General features: G+C 40.3%; 1 protein-coding gene across 2 annotated transcripts in view; it reads right to left on the minus strand.

The window, feature by feature from the left end:
* ELOVL2 (ELOVL fatty acid elongase 2) overlaps positions 1-17,779 on the minus strand; it is a 49,725-nt gene that overhangs the window by 3,142 nt on the left and 28,804 nt on the right. For both annotated transcript variants that reach the window (XM_050314817.1, XM_050314903.1), the window contains exons 3-7: positions 17,357-17,544; positions 4,258-4,335; positions 2,896-3,067; positions 903-1,027; positions 226-360 (exon numbers count right to left, since the gene is read on the minus strand). In XM_050314817.1, coding sequence (XP_050170774.1) covers positions 226-360; positions 903-1,027; positions 2,896-3,067; positions 4,258-4,335; positions 17,357-17,544 — 698 coding nt within the window. The remainder of the gene's footprint in view (positions 1-225; positions 361-902; positions 1,028-2,895; positions 3,068-4,257; positions 4,336-17,356; positions 17,545-17,779) is intronic.

Here is a 17,779-nt window from a genome sequence, read left to right on the forward strand (position 1 = left end):
ACCTGACTTGTTATACAAGTGCAGAAGAGCTGAGCTGCAATGAGGAGGTCATTACTGAATAACTCTCTCATAGGCACTACTGTATCCATCATTAAGTGACATATATTTTAATACAAACAGATTTTAAGTCCTGGTGCTCATTCTACATCTGAGTCTATCAATGCTGCTATCCAAAAAGTTTTATTTTCCCCAGTCCTGTCAGAGACCTCTTGGAAGAGTGCTTACCTTAATGTAAAAGTTTATGAACAGAACGACCAGTGTGGCCATGTAGGAGGACTGGAACATGAGGCAGCCAAAAGGGAACCCACATGGCTTCACAGCTGCACTAAGTGTGTGCACAATAGTGAGCAGAAACTGGATCTGTGGAGGGAAGATTATGCATGACTATTTGCTGAGAAAGGGTTAGTGCTAGCTAAATCAGATGCAGCAATGTCCACTAGTCCTGCTCTTTGAAAGTTTGAGTACTCTTGAAAACAATGCCTTTCTAACCTCTGAATGTATTGTAAGGGTTAGGTTAAAATGGCACTCTTAGGAAATTAAAAAAATCCCAAGGGATCAAAGGTCTTGGAGCTGTGGCTGGAGGTGGCTCTGTTAGATGGCTTTTATCACTTTTAAATCAGTTTAAATCAGTTTTTCTGTGGTTAAGAAGCAGTAATTTTCTACTCAAGAGTTCAAAAATAACAGCATTTTGTGGACTGAGGGGTTTCTACTGTATGGTAGAAATAATTTCTGAACACAATTTCCTTTATTAAGTTATGTCAGGCTGCACTAGTGACTTATGCTGTATGATAGTTCCATTCTATAATTCTGTAAATAACAATGTTTTTTTATAGTTAATTTCATTCCCTTTCACATTTTGAAGGATTTCTGGTAGCTCAATTGAAAGTAAAATAGATACATACCAATTGTGCCTGAGTGAGGTATTTCTTCCACCAGAGATACTTGCGCATGGACGGGATGACTGACAGTCCGTAATAAGAGTACATAAGCACATGGATAAAGCTATTCAAAGTGGGTCCAAAGAAGCCTATAAAAATCCATCAGGGAAAAAATTTTTTATATACCAACTGCTAAAAAGCGAGAGAAGATGTTATTGCTTGTGACGTCTCTTGCATATGGTTAAGTATTCCTTTCATGCTTCTCCCTTGCTAAAGACATTCCTGATACGTAGAGATGCTAGGGACAACTGACAAACTGAATGATACTTCTCACAGGTTTTTTCTTATGCTGACTATTGTATTTTTATCCCATATTTTTCTTCTCCTACACTTTTTTTCTATCCTGTAGTTTACAGGTTATTTTTTAATTTCCCTCTCAACCTTCTTCTTGCTGGGAGTCTACCAATTATTTGGTTAAGCTTTAGACACTGCTGTGGATGACTTTGCTGCCAGTATGGCAGCTTAAGGTCCTGGGAGGCACCCATGCTCCTGCACTCTGATACAGTGAGCAAGGGCTTTGTTCTGAATTAAACTAGCTCCTTTGTGGCTGTGTTTGAGCATTGTTCGTTTTCTTCAATGACTTTTCTGCTAGATGCAGATTTGCAAGAATTTCATCCCAGATTATATCTTGCTGCTCTTATTAGCTACACCTAGTGAATACTAGTTCTAGGGCAAGTTATTTACCCTCTGTACTTTACAGACTACAGAGAAGTAGCAGCATTACTCTGTCTGCTGTATGCTCATGGGTTTGATGGCAGTGCTGCAACAAGATTTCTCCACTGATTAATTACTTAGCTAATGATTTCTCAGTCCCATAATTAGAGTAATACAAACCTAGTGCAAAGTGTGGGAACCAGATTCAGACACATTAGAAAACACAACACCCCATTAATTTGTTTAGACCTCTAGAAATAGCTCCTATTCCTAGATTTGCTGTGAAATCCTTGATCTCTGCTTCTACCTGTAACAGTGGTTTACTTTGATTTTGCCTATAGTAAGTGACAACAAACATGAATTCTGCTTTTGGTTCTGAAAAACACCTGCAACAAGTTTCTTTACAAAATATTACAACAGATTGAGGTGACTCCCTTTAGTAGCTTGACAGAAAAACTGTTTTTCTTCTCAACTCTACAATACCTGCCACAGGATGCGGTGTGAGGGCAGGGAAAAGTGTGCATGTTGTGAGAGAGCTGAAGTAGTTCCCTGCTGTTTGGACTCACACAAATGCCAGGTGACCAGTCTGTGGCACCATACATCTTACCCTCCTCAACAGGGAAAATTATGACAATTACAGTATCCTTCTAAGAGCCAAGCAGTTTAGAGATTACTTTTGTGAAATATTTTTAACCCAAAATACAATAAGGAAAAGGATGCTGCTATTTATACATGGAATACTAGGCTGTATTGATCACTTCTGGCTAGCCAGTGGTTTTACTGCCTGAATGAGATGTGTTCTCACATAAAACAGAACAAACTCAAACTGGTATTTTAATTAGTGATTAGCAAGTAAAGTATCCTGCTAAAGCAGAGTGTCAGATTGATGCATACAGGTGTCAAACCTGTAAAAGCGCTATTGATAGCAGTTGTTGTGATTGATACCGACTTTACCAGGATCATGATTCCTCCCTACATAAGCTTTTGGAGTAGGTCTTGTATGTGATCACTCTTGTGCACTACTCAGTCATGTTGTGCTTAAAAGTGGTTTGGAGAGAAGTAAATATGAGAGGTTGTGGTGGCTAAGTGGAAAATCTAGGGCCTAACACTCAGGTATTTTTGGCCTGAACTTTTAACCATCCTTTTAATTTTACTGCAGTCTGCAGGTGATCAGCAGTTCAGAAAGGCTGAGAACCTTAAAGGTGCTATCACATCACACAGTGACACACTTCCTTTGCACGGTGATGTGATTCCCCTCCAGCCACAGCCAAATTATACCTCAGGTTAAGAAACAAACACTTACTTTGCCCACAAGGTATCCAGTTCAGAACACACCACCAAATGTTAAACATAGTGGCATGGTGATACACGTGAAGGAAGGTGATCTGGCTGCTTTTCTTTCTCAGTACAAAGAAGATAGTGTCCATGAATTCAATTACTTTGGAAAAATAATACCACCACAGCACCTTGGCTACCTGTACAAGCAAGAACAAAGGAGCAGGAAATCAATATCTGTCCATACAAGAGCTTAAGTATTATTGTACTTCTTCAGTCCCTAGGCATGCAACTTCTCAGAAGGCATTAATATGCTATTGATGGAGAAGCATGAGCTCTGGCTTCAATTTTATTTCGCTTTTCAGTGGAGCAGTTTTGAAAAAAACCTGCACATCTTTTATATGATTGTATAAATACATGATTATCAAAATATAGTTTAAGAAACATAAACTTTGAGGAAGCAGCGTTTTCTAATTGTTCAGGGTTTTTCTTTTTCAAAGGTGAAGTTTTGTGGGTTATGGGTTTTTTAGGTTTGGGGTTTTTTTTGTGTTTTGTTGTTTGTCTTTGTTTGTTTGTTTATTTTTTTAAGGATGCTACCATTTGTGGTTTTTTTGGCACTGAACAGATTTTGCTGCTAGCTTCTTAAAAATCTAAATTCAATACTCAATATAATGAAATATATCTTCCTCTAGAGCAGAGACATTTTATCAGAGTTCAGGATATGTCCTAGGACAGTTAAAGACAGATAGAAAGGGGGGAAACACCTTGTTGATGGGAAAAGATATTTAACTGACCTTTTCCTTGCCATAACACAGGCAAATTTTAAGGGTTGGAAGAAATTGTATAAGTTAACCAATCTTTCTGCCCTTGAGCTCTAATGTCATCTGGAAAATAAACCTGATATGGGGAATGACAGAAGGTTAATACAGGGAATTGCTGTGATGCAGAAATAAAGGCTGAAACTAGAGACAAGACAAGCCAGCAAAATGTCTCTGCAGGTTTCCAGATTTTACAGCTGGGCTTAAATCACTGTCCAGGTACAATCCAACAAGACTTACCTTTGAGATCTTTTATCTTTGTTCAAAGTTTTTAAAGGATCTAATTATCTGTTTAAATAGTCAAGCAATACTGTTTTGACTACAGGTCTTGATATGTGGCTTTTCAAAATATTTCCTGTTGTGCTCTCCACTGCAAGAATGCGCCTATATTGAATCAAAAGGTTACACTACTTGTTCTCTACCAGCTATTGGCCAACAGGATTGAAATGCTCATGTTAAAGGTGTTACTGATAGCATCCTTATAACCTCCTTGAATGCAGAGGTGTTGCATCAGGGACATGGAGGGAAGGATTGCTGTGGATGCTGAGGGCTGAGCTGTTGCTGTCTCTCACCCGGATATCAGCCTCCCCTGCACTGTGGAGGTTCTGGCACTGCAAGTTGTAGCCGCCTTCCCATGTGGCAAGGATGAGCTGGAAACAGAAAACAGAGGAATTATGTTCATGAACAGATGGAGCAGTTTTTATCCCTGCAGTTGTTCTGTGTTTATTGAAAAAAGCAGCATGGAAGTACAGTAGATACCCAATTCTTCTATGAACTGATGCTCTTAAACCAGGTAACTTGCTAATATTTTCTATTTTAAAATAGGAAAGGCATCAGTTGTGTTGGAGATGCACCATTTCACTTCTCTGGCTTTGGAGCCATTAAAATCTCTCATTACTTAATGCAGTGATCCTTGCTCCAAAGCTCATGCTTGGACATTGTATCTCTGTCCTGAAGTGGTATGGATAGAGCTTAACGCAGCTACTTGTCCAAAACCGTACTTGAGACAAATTCCTTCAGGCCAAGCAAGCAAACAGAAAGCAAATCCACAGCAGTGCAAGGGGAGAAATATTTCTTTATGCCGTACGCGTCTCTTTATCCTACCCTGTTAAATGCTAGAGGAAGTAAAGAAGAGTGGATATAGTGCTGAATGGAGACACGAATAGGCACACAAGCAATTTCTTAGATTCTCCATACATCCTATTGGGAAGCAGACAGAGAAATTAAATACCAGCATACTACACTGGGATGGAGAAGAAGGTTTCTGGAAAACCGGGTGGTGGGGTTTGATGTGGAATATTTTTATAGTAATGACCACTTAAAGGACTCAGCATCCTTTTTGGAAGAGGGACCATCATCTCTTGTCTATAAATGCTATGAAGAATCCACTGATTTTTGAAAAGGTCTTGTTTATTCTTGAATATGTGCAAATTGGGGTTTGGGGCCAAGCTGAGCAATTCGTGTTCTGGGGACTGTCTCACTCTCCACAGTGAGAGCAGTGGTGGGAGAAATACATGGAAGTGTTGTGCTGTAAGCAGAACTGCAAGATGCTGAGAGAAGTGGTTTTCTTTCAACTCTGGCACTACATTCATGGGGGATGGTTTGTGTCAGCATAGAAGGGATGATTTTTCCCTTCAGTTCGCATTGAAAAGTAGTCTCCTGTATTGAATGTGTGATAGTCTATACAAAAGTGAAGCAGAGATATTCTCAGTGATTGAACTGGATTAATTCATAGAGTAAATTAATTAAAAAGAAAATAGCCTAGAATGCTTATTATAAATCCATATTAAAATGCAATAAAACCTGAAGAACCAGGGTCTTCTGCTATTTTTCTTCTAAATCGCAATTCTGTGATTGTCCCTGTAATTCTAACTTAGCACATGCATGTGGCCAAAATAAGCCATGGAGACTGCAGAGACTGTTATATAACAATTGAAACAAGAACACAGCCTGTGTTTCAGTGGATTCACCTGCAGTATGTGCCAGAGTTCACCAAACCAAACAGGATAGGACCAGGAATCTAAAAACAGGGGAAACAACAAAAACCTAACCACAGTTCCTCAGTGCAGATGAAACCACAACTTGTCTTGCCAACTTGGCCTCTGCTTGGCTGTTGTGCCTGCAAGCACACGGGGCTGGGACACAAGGGCTCCTCTCCCTTCCCTGCTGTGGCAGTCAGATGGGAAGTGGGGCACGGACTGCACCTCTCCAACAACCTGCAGAGGTGCTGAAGAGAAGGGGTTAAAGCTTTGAGACAAGCAAATTATGTCACTTCATTTCCATATTATCTTTCAAAAAGCTGCTGAGTGGAAAAGGGGTCATTTCTGTTCTCTGAGTAGGAGGTAGAAGACATGCCGGTTCCCCATCTGTCCCTCCTGTGGCATGTCCTTGGTCCCCAGATCTGTGCCTATGCTGCAGCTGCCATTAGACAACTGCTTCATGAGGGATGAAGAGACATCACTGCACGATTGCTTTTCTGGGCAGCTTCTCTTGGTGCCTTCTTTGTGCACTCTTCTGCCTCGGATTTTTGTCTCCAAGTGAAAGGTGACTGATCCCCAAGCTGAGTCTTTTGGAATAGGCAAGCAAAGCCTCACTGAATAGGCCGCAGTTGCAGATTTGCTCTCGCTTCTGTCTTGTTGCTTGAGAAATGCTGAAGAAAATGGAATTGTCATCTTGTTCTTGGTTGGGAACAAGATGGTCAAATAGTGCTGGAGTGTCAGGAGCTCATCTGGAGGCAGCATACAGGATGCCAGCAGGCTGCAGTGGTGACATCTGGAAGCTTTGTAAGGCAGGAGCTCAAACATGGGTATTAGCAGCTCTACCAGAAACCTGCAGTGCAAGATCTACTAATAGGAGCAGGAAGTAAATTATATTTCCTCTTGCTGTTTTATTTTTTCAGTCAGTTGTAATGAAACCCTCAGTGGGTGTGTAGGTGGGAAGCAGTGAGAGCAGGACCATCTCAACCCCTTGTGATTGCAGAGAATTGAAATTATGACCCACACACCCCCAAAACTCTAACAAATGAAGAGGGAACTACTTTTCCATTCTTGTGCATAGACTAGGGAGGACCCTGCCTCCTGATTTTACTATAGAGAAACTATAACTATAGTCATTGCAAATATGCACTATTGCATTTTGTTGTATTCATACTTGACCTGAGTTTTTGTAACTTAGGTCTGTGATATGATGTGCCTGCAGTATTTTTTTCTAAAGCTCTTAAATAATTTTACTTTATGAGGCTTGCAATTTTGTAACATTTTTTCCAAGATTTATTAAAACTATTTCATCTATTGTATTCTATATCTGTAAATTTATACTTTTCCTATGCTTAAATTGGTCAAATTGTTCACTTCTCCTTTGATCTCATTGTAGGAATCTACTTTTTTCAGGTTCCAATTGCAAAACCACTTTACTCTCAGATTATTTTCCTCTTCCTTTTAAAACCAACTCATTTCTTTGGCTTGCTGAAGAAACCTGGCCTCATAAAATTTTCTGCTGCAATATGTTAAATGTTGGTTCACAGGAATTTGCTAGGAAAATTTGCTATTTTAGATATTTTATTTAGTCTCTTTTACAACTGTTCTGATTTGTATAAAATTACAATAAATTGGTTTTTTTCAAAATTCTTTTATGTGTGTTTTTTTCTTTTGTGTCAAAGCTTAGGAACTTTCCTGATAGTGCTAAAGGTTTGGGGCTTTTTTTTAAGTATTCCATTCATAGGTTCCCTGCTGGAAAATGAGATGAGAAAACCCTTAGAGGCTGAGAAAGAAAATCAATATTTCTTTTTAACATCACAATTTTTTAACTTGGTAATTGAGAAATCTGCAACTCCTTACAAATGGTCAGCATGCAAAAGGAGAGCAGGCTGTAGGGTGAGAACACCCCTCTCTCTGCCTTCAGGGTTTTATTTGATTTCTTTTGTTCATTCTTCCATCATTCTGTATACTACCAGATTTTGCAGATCACTCTGCATATTTCCCAGCCATTTTACTTGGCAGAAGAATTTCCTCTGGTTTGTGTCTGCATTTCAAGAGCCAACAGCTTAGAGTGAAGGTCTTTTTCTGATTTTTTTAACCTCAGTCTTTCACATCAGCTTTTCTGTAGCTCAGCATTTCTATTCTCTGTTGCAGGTAGCTTACATAGTACTCTGTGTCCTTCAGGAAAAAGAGAAGAATTCACTTCGAGTTTTTAATCTTCTGCTTTGCATGATAATTTTCAAGATTTCTGGCTAATTTCCTAATTAAATAAAAACAAAAAAGGAGTGGGGAAACTTGGAAGCCAAAGAGTACTTTTTATGGAATCCTGGTGATCCTAGTCCACGACTTTCACGTTGGCTCTCAGTGATATGGAAGGTAAGCAGCTTACCCAATGGTGCTAAATAAGCCACCTGCATATCTGGAACAGAAGCTGGTGCCTTCACCTGAGATATTTTGTTACCAGGTCTGTTTTCCTCTGGTACAAAAGTCATATGTTACTAGTACTGTTTCAGTAATGTTCTCTTTCATACACTGAGCATTCTTACAGCTCTGTGGAACTGATATTATTAATTATAAAGAGATGATGCAAGTGCAGGATGCATTAAAGACATGAGAAATCCCCTCTCCCTTTCAAAACACAAATTCTCTCCCTCCAGCAAATAATTCTTTGAATTCTTTGCATTCTTGGCAACCTATCCTGAAAATAATATTAAACATGTATTGTTTGAAGCTATTTGGAAAATCAGATCACGTAAAGAGGAAAGCGCTGCCACGTGAAAAATTTCTAAGTAACGATATCCTATTAATTAGTAGAGTTTTCATATTTTTGTATTTTGCTGTTGCCCTAATGTTATTCTTAATAGATTCCAGTTTTTACACCAATAAATGACTTCTATTTGTCTATTCAAGCATAATCAGCATAAGAATTCATGAGAGTTGTTTTGCCACAACAGTCCAACTCATGCCTTATTTTTTTAAGTGAGGAATCAGATTGTTCAGGAATGAAACTGATTCCTCTGTCAGAAATTTCAGGGGGGATGGGCAGCAGGTACCAGAAGATGATGTAATCCTCTCATTTCGCTGAGTAGCAGACTAACCACCAAGAGCCTGACCCAGAGGCCCATGCCCTACTCATTTCAAGCTTTCAACTTCAAAAGTCTCACAGCTGTAACTTGTTCTTGTATCTTTTGCATCTTGTCCTCTAGTGATAGGCTCGAAGGAAAAGCAACGTGGCTTTCTGAATGGATATTCCCATTTCTACTGACTGCTGTTATTCCGCTTTTTGAGTTGTAGAAAATCTCTCTGCATGGTTGGGCCTTCTCAGAGAGAAAATACCTAGAAGCAATAAGGTAATCCCCCTTGTCCCAGGGCTGGAGAAAGACGGAGGATGAGGCATCAACATCTGGTTACATTTGGCTGGTGGTCACCAGCAAGTTCCTCAGGGCTCAGTTCTACAGCCAGTGTGGTTCAACTTATATATCAGTGATCTGGAGGCAGGAGTTGAGTGCACCATTAGCAGGTTTGCTGATGCTACATAATGGGGAGGTGCTGTTGGCTCTCTTGAAAGACAAGAGGCCTTGCAGAGGGACCTAAGCAGATTGGAACATTGAGCAATCATCAGTGGCATGAAACTGAACAAGAACAAATGTTGGATCCGTAATGTGGGCACAAGTAGAAACTGGGGGAGGAGTGGCCAGAGAGCAGCCCTGCAGAAGGGGATCTGGGGGTGCTGGTCAGCAGCAGCTCAGTGTGAGCAGTGTGTGCCTGGGCAACCCAGAGGGCAAACCACGTCCTGGGGTGCATCGAACACGGCACAAACAGTGGTCAGGAGAGGGGATTATCCCACTGCATTCAGCATTGGTGCGGCCTCACCCTGAGCACTGTGTGTAGTTTTGGACCCGCAGTTCAAGAAGGATGTGAAGGTCCCTGAATGTGTCCAGAGAAGAGTAACAAAGCTGGTGACAGGGCTGGAAGGCAGCTGAGACTTTGGGCTTGTCTAGTCTGGAGAGAAGGAGGTTGAGGGGTGACCTCAATTGCTCTCTGCAGCTTTCTGAGGAGGGGAAGTGAGGAGAAAAGTACTGAGCTCTTTTAATTGGGATCCAGAGTCAGGAATGGTGGGACACGTGGGAGTGGTTCAAACCTGTACCAGGGGAGGTTTAGACTGGACACTAAGAAGCATTTCTTTACCATGAGGGCAGTCAAACCCTGAAACAGGCTTTCTAGAGAGGTAGTCAATGTCCCAAACCTCAGTCAGTCCCAAGTCAGTGTTTAAGAGGCATTTGGTCAATGCCCTCAACAGCTTGCTTTTAACTTTTGGTGAGCCCTGAAGTGGTCAGGCAGTTGGACTAGGTGGTCACTGTAGGTCCCTTCCTACTCAAATAGTCTATCCAGTATATTGTCTGACTATATGGAAACAGCTCAGAAGGAAAGCCAAAAACTAATAATGGACTTAGTATTCAAATAATTAAAATTCCTCTTCAAAGTGTAGAGTGGGAGGATGAGCAGTAGCGTCCTTCTTGTGGAAAAAAACAGAGCAAGATGCCTCTTGACATTATTATGGGTATGGTGTTTTACTGGGTTTTCTAAGGCATTCCAGCCCTCAGGCCAATTAAAACAACCTGATCTGACCACTATTCTCAAACAATGGCAGTCCTGCTAAACTAAGCAAAGGAGTCTAATCTGTCTGGGTAGCAAAAAGAAGTGTTTAAGTGCAGTGAATCACTTATTTCCCTTGGTCAAAGGAGACTTTTGTTAGTCCTTGTGAATGGCAACTCCTCCCTGGATCTCTATACTTGGACAAAACAGGTCTAAAAGTAGTTTTCTGATGGCCACATCCCTAGGAAAAGGAGTCTAACCAAACAATCAGGACAGTGTCTCAGGAAGGAGAGGGGAATGACATTTTTTTTCACATGAATTTTACCATGGAATGCCTGAGAAGATTATCAGTGTCTAAAAACAGAGACCAGATGTTAATAGTCTCACATGATTTTCCTTTTTTCAGTTTTTAAAGGGAGAAATCAGATCTTTGCCTGTAACATGACTCACTTGCACAAGCATGCAACATCTGAATCGTCTTGCTATCCCCAAGAGGCTGGAGTGAAGCACATCGCAGTGATACTGAGGCCATCACACTTTTACATGATAACTCAATGAACAGAGGAAGGAACCATTAATCACCCTCGATTTGCCATTAAATCAGTCTTAAACAATGCTTAGAAAGCTTTAAGGCAGTTTATTTTGGCTGGGACACTAAACTGTAAAATTATCTGTAAAATCATTACTAGGACTAGGTAATTCCAGAAGCCTGGTCCCAGCCCTTCCACTTGGTCAGTGCCCTGGCTTCCCTAAACGTAACAACTTAGTGGCAGTGTTGTGCCAAACAAAAGCAGGCACTGAGTAGGGAATACCCCACAAGATTTTTGTCAAATATTTTTTGTTCCTCTCTATGATGCTTTCAGGATATTTTTCATGGCGTCAGAAATGTAAAAAGCATGCTTTGGGCTACTGCTTGGTGAGACTCTCCATCTCTCCATGGGTCTAGTTAGAGGTCAAATAATTGCATGCATGCTGTTTCCCAAAAAGAGATTGGCTACTTCTGTAATACACCAGCTGGAGTTTGCTATTCCAACCTGCAGCCCATACAGCTGTTGGATCTCTCATGTAAAAGAAGCATTGTAACTAGAAGGATACTGGTTATTCCAGAGTGCAGAAAGTACGTGGGCCCATGCTTTCTTCTTGTTTTTAGGTCAGAATGTTCATAACACAGTGACAAAAATAAGAGCCCTTTCCCAAGTGAAGCTTTGGTAAATGTTTGAGATTTTTTTTTGTCAACAAAAGCTCTTTCAAAAGTAAAGCCATGTTGTTGAGAAACTCCCAGGCAGTTCCATTTAATACCCTTTAAGTAAATGGGAGACTGATGGAAGGATTAGTGAACTAATGACTTCAAAATTACTTGAAATCAGTTATGAATGATAATTACTTTGAGTGTTGCTGTTGTCTGGGATAGTGGAATAGGCTAAAAGAAATCCCTTCTAGGCTTATTTTCCACAAGTCTATTATATCTGTTGTGAGTAGCTCCTGTATGTTATTTTGTGGTACCAGTGATGGTATCAGAAGATTTGTAATTGTGAAAAACGTCAACATATGAAGTTTTACTCTTGATTTTGAGTTAAGTTCCAGTGAATTCTATTTGAATATCAGATGAGATCCAGAGCTCTGCCTTTTTTAAAGACAAGGTTAAATGTTCTACCTAAATGCAGAGCTCAGAAAGGTCAGTATGAAAGACATGGAGAACACAGAGGATGAAAACTGAGAACTGAGGACAACATGTCTAAATGGAGTAACTGTAGGCAAGGACAGCAAAGTCAGCTCCTCAGCTCTCCAAACAAATTATTCAGTTAAGATAGAGGAACACCTGGTAATTTAACTCTATCTACTCAAAGTTCTTATCGTGCTCAAAAGAGCTCTTTGCTCTTCCCTTTACATTTCACTGCTTTACAATGCATTCTTGGTGACCGTTTGCTGTAGAAAGTTTTTTTCCTCACTTCTCCCTTGTTCAGATGATAGAGAAGTGCACCTGATTTCTTCTGGTTTCTCATTTTGTTCTTTTTCTCTTGCTCCCCTAAGGATAGGACAGTCTTTCTGTACTAATTAAAGAAATACTTCCAAGGAAGCCTTCACCTTAAGCACCAATCCTTATAGACCTAGAATCATGCCCTACTTCCGTCCTTAATTTACATTTGTTAACTTCTGAACAATTAATGAAGAGAGAAAACAATAATTTACCACATTCTTAAACAAAAAACCAAAAAACAAACAACAAAACAAAACCAAAAAACACCAAAAGCAAGATTATGTTGAAGTTGGATTTCTATTGTAAAATTCCAGCACAGTTGAAATTGGCTAAAATCTGTATCTTTTTTACCTTCCCTCATCATCTGCATTGTTAAAGCTTTTCTTAGAACTTCTGCTACACAAGCTCTATCTTTTCAACACTTGCACAGTAAGAAAGCAAATCTTCTGGATGTCAGCCAATATAATGATGGAATAAAACAGAGTTTAAGTGCTCCCTCTATTTTTTGGTTTCTATTTTCTATTTGGTTTCTATTTTTTGGTTTGTTCCTTTTGTTTTGCCCCATTATGCCCAATTCAGGCATTATATTTGGCTTACTAGTAATATGTGAGATGTAATCTCGGTTGCAGTGTGTAGGGTTAAAAACAGTGGCTGATGGACTTGTCCATACCAGCACTGTGCTTCTGACCTTTCCCTGCTATCAGAGGATACACGGAAGGCAATTCTGGTATTCTTGGGAATCTTCTCACCATCTTGTCACCTGTAAATCTGCAAGTTGTGACCATAATTCTGAATTTGGATTTACTGTGGGATGAATTTTCAGCTCCTAGAAACAGGTAAAGTGAAGTTGATTTACTGATTTTTACTTTATTTAATCCTGTAACGTAAGAGACTTTTCTTCTGGTTTCTGTAGAAAAGTTAATGCACTGGGCTGGCAATACTTGTGAGCGCTGCTCTTTTCCCTTTGCTTTAAATCAAGGGGCCCTCACGGGCAAGTTCAGCCCTTCTCACATGGATGTGGTTGCTTGTTTACAAATCCTATGGATTTGTAATAAGTCTGAGAAGGTATCTGGGGATACAGGCAGCTTGAGACATCACGCCACCCTTATGCTAATCACACCTATCTCTAGATCTCTTTTTTTAATCTGACCCAAATTGTGCCAGTGTCCTGGTTTTCTCAGTGCCTGATCAACAAAAGGACTTGGGTGAGACCTTGATGACCAGCTGAGATTTAATTTAAATAGGGCAGAGGTGATACTTACTGCTGGGGAAAGCAGCCTAAGACCCTGGCAGAGATTATGTCTTTTCCTATTAATGAGAGACAGTATCCTCACCTGAGTAATTTCAGAATTCGGAGATCAGCATTGGTTTCCTGTGTTTCCAGTTTTAATTTATCATTGGACTTGTGACAGTTTTATCCTGTGGCCTCTGGTGCCTCAGACAGAATGCCCAAAGTGTGGTTTGTGAGCACATAAAATAATTTTAAAATATTCACAGACATAACTGGTTTTCACAATAAGCTGGTTTTCTGCTCATAGTTGGTACTTTTAGGATCTTAGGCAGAGATTTGTGTAGAGAAATGGCATCTATTTGTTCAGTAAAATTGTTAAAAGTTTGGATTTTTATAAAAATAAAAAGGTGGTGGCTGTTCTTCCTTATGCAGACTTTTGGCCATGTTGCTAGAAATTGTTGGATTGGCAGAGTTGTCTGAGGCTATGAGCACTTAATGGTACAGAGAAATGCACAACCGATAACAAACTTCTGATGCAGGTTTCTTTGGTAGCAGCAAGGATGGAAGAAATTGTCTTCTGCCTCCCTATCAGTGCACCTGCAGCCTGCCTAATTTAAGCCCAGTACTTTTGTCTCACTTCAGGTACTTTAAAAAAAAGTGCTCCAGAACTAAGTGCCCACTTCTGCATCATATTTAATTGGGAGAGGTAAGTGCATTTGACAACGTCAATGAAATCTATTTGCCTAACTAAAAAGTCCAGATTAAGGTATAATAAACTGCCCTTCTAAGGGGGGCCTTTAGATGCACCTAACTCCTTCTTGACACAAAAATGTTGAGGCGTCTCAGTAGGCTGGGGGCAGATGAGCAGAGCTGTTTATCCTTAGACCTTGTCCTTGGGGGATAGTAGGGGTACCTGACCTTACGCTAATGGCACATCTTAGAGTTGTCCTGGAGCTGTTCCTCCACGTACGTTGCGGATTGGTTGACCTCAAAGCTCATAGAGCTAAAATCAGCTCCCAGATAGATCATGCCTATGGTGCAGTGCATGGAGCTCTGGCTCAAAAGAGGAATCTGCCCTTGGAGATCTAAAAACGGCTCTTTTGTTAGGACTTTTCGCCATAACCTTTGTTTTCTTGCCTTGAGGTTGTACAAATCAGCTGTCATTAAGGGACAGCTAAACTAGTCAGGAGATGAAAAACTGAAGCACAAGTACTCCCATAAGCAGGTTTGCAAAGTTTCTTGTTAAATCCATCATATGGGATAGTCTGCATTTGGAGATACACCCTTTCCTTTGAACAAGATATTTTTTTCTTTTGAATGTCTTGAAAGAAATGGTGTGTGGCACCTTATAAGCAAAACAAAGAAGAGATAAGAACAACAATACCCATTACTGGCTGGGTTTTGTTTGTGTTTTTTTTTTTTTTTGGGGGGGGGTTTTTTTTTTTTTTTTTGTTTTGGTTTTTTATCTCTATTGTAGAACTTATTATTTTGTGATTATCCCTGGTAGAGAGAGTAGAGTGGTTTAGATGCAGTGGGAGGATGGAGGAATAAAACAACTATTATAGATGTGTCTAACTGAGAATTAATCCTGAATCACACTCTCTGGAGGGATCAACTTGTTTACATAAGAAACCACCGTGCTGAATGTGCTAAATATAGGTAACTCTTGCCTTAAAGAGCTTAATGTCCCCAACAGACAGAGAGAATAAGGGGCAAAGAGAAGCTTTGGAAATCAGACATTTGGAAATACTGAATCACCATGAATTTATTCTGTACTGAAGATGATTTCTGCTCTCCCATTTGCCGTTTTTCTTCAGTAGGGATGTGCAAGCTACCCTAGGCAGATCTGCAAGTCTTAGCTTCCTTTCTGCTCTTTCACAGGAAAAGCTGTGATAGGAGCCAGGCAACTAGACTATGAAAAATACTATTATGGCAGTGTGTTTTGTACAGTGTAAAACCAGCCTGACTGTCAGTCCAGAGCTAAGAGGGAAAATCTGCAGTAAAACAGCTGGCAGTATAGATCAGTCATCATGTTCCCTGGGTTCCCAAAAAATGCAGAATGTGGAGCTACAAGCTGGCGCTGTCAGCCATGCCCAGCTGCAATCTGGGAGGTATAAATCAGCAGCCTCCAGACTCAGAATCAAGGTATCAAAGGACTAATCTGAGGACTAACACAACTCAGTGACTGTCTGCAGCAAAATTAGCCTCAGGAAGGACAGACCAGTGAGGCAGCTGAATGGGAGCTGGTTAAATACAATTCCTAAAAGGATGTGAAGATGGCTGAAACCAAGTTTGCTTCATTCCTACAAGAGAGACCTGCTAAAATTTTCCTTGTTCTTTCATTTATTTTACTTGTGGCAGGCCAAATCAGACTGCCAGGGGAAGGGAGAAGCAGTATTGTTCTCTATTCAGCTAATCCTTTTTGCTGAGTCCTTCTACTGCAGCCAGTTATCTGTATACCTTCAAGCAAAATGGGGATTTAAACATCAAAGTACTAATTTAAATTCTAGAGGACAATCATTATGGAGTCATCAAACCTTCCAGCAACTGTGCTTGTTTCTCCCTTGCTCTAAACCTTATCCTGCACCCTCAGACACCACAGCAGCCTTGGAAGCCAGCTGGAGCTCTAACCAGGATGAAGCTGTATGCAGTCCTTTGCACAAGGGCACAAATCTAAACTGTTGCTCAGCCTTCTGACCAGGCCAGTCACTTGGTGTTTAGTTCAAATTAATTTAAAGTTTGAAATCTCTGGGGGTCCTGTTTGGCCTCTGAAAAGTTTCCTGTCCTACTGACAGAACAAGTTAACCCTTGTATTTCTCGTGGAAACTGCTGTCGTGGCCGAGAGCCCAGGGAGCAAGAAATACCATGAGGCCGTGCAGGCAACACAGCAGTGTCAGCTGACACCTCCACAGGTCACACCATGAAATCATGCACATTCTTCAGCCAGGGCTTCACATGCCTTGGGTCACTTCTTAAACCAAGTCAGAAAATGTTTTGTGGTTTTTGTCTTGTAGCATTTGTTTTTAAGGGCCACAAGTAATTTATGTTATTACCTTAACATTAAAAGTACCTCAGTTATCAGAAGGCTGAGAATGGGCAGCTCCCAAATAATATCCAAATAGTGACTTTTGCCTTCTGCTCTCTACTGAGGAGGTGAAAACACTTGTCTACCGAGGAGCACTGTTTGAGTCCTCTGTTGTTGCAAAATCATCAGATGCATTCAAACCTCTCTTTTGGTTCTGAATGAATCCTGATTTGTGTGAGCATGTTCCTTCCTGATAAGTACTTGGAAAATAATCTATATGACCATATTCAGCCTCCAAGCCCCACAGCACGTGCTTTTGGATAAAGTGGTAAGATTTTAACATCTGTCTCTGACTGTCTGACTATATGAGGAAAGCTTCTTAGTCAGGAAAGCAGAAAAATAACATTGAATTGTCAATACTATAAATAAATCAGTACTTGCTCTCGTATATAAATTTGTACATATTTAAGCATGGACATTTGTACATGGAAAACCCATTCCATAGACAGTCATATGAATGAAACACAATCCATGGGCATTTTCGCGGGTGCTGAAAAATGAGGTGTAGGCATGTTTGGACTGTTGTAGATTCAAATTTATGCTTGTAAATGTAGTCCTGGTAGCAGCCAGCTGTCCCAGGTGTGGACTGTAGCTCAGGAAGGATGATCAAAACATGCCAAGATCTAAGATGAGAAAGTACTGTACAACTCACTCTCCAATTGCTAAGGGCCTTTTTTTGATTTTAAAGTTTATTTTGCTGCTGATTTTAACTTTCCTAGCAAAACTACCTGTCACTAAGATATTTTGGCTAAAAACCTGTGTATTGCTCACCTTTCTCATCCTCAGTGCATGGAAGAACACTTACCTCTACGAGCATGTAGAAGGAGAGCAGTGTGATCCCAAGGTTATACACAATGAGATGAGCCCTGAGAGAGAAAGGAGGCCTGTTCTTCATGAACTTTTTGCCCAGCCATATGCAGAGTAGATATGCTCCAGTAAGGAAAAATGTGGGAAGGTAAGAGTCCAAAAGGAACCATCCTCTAACCCTGGCATCTAAAAAAAAAACCACACAGAGCAGGCAATTAAGAAGGCTGTGGTAAAGTACTGCTAAAATAAATCAGAATACATCATGCAAAAAGTCCGATAAAAGCATGAGAGGTAATCTGCCACATTTTGCTCAGAAAGAGCTATCCATTCATTTCACCTCACCAAAACTGCATTCTAATTCAGAGAATGTGGGCTGAAAACTGCATGAAATTTCCTAATAATTTAAAGTCATTTAAATCAC

Source organism: Myiozetetes cayanensis, unplaced genomic scaffold (genome assembly GCF_022539395.1).
Source record: "Myiozetetes cayanensis isolate MyiCay16 unplaced genomic scaffold, myiCay2020 scf1, whole genome shotgun sequence".
Lineage (NCBI taxonomy): Eukaryota > Metazoa > Chordata > Aves > Passeriformes > Tyrannidae > Myiozetetes > Myiozetetes cayanensis.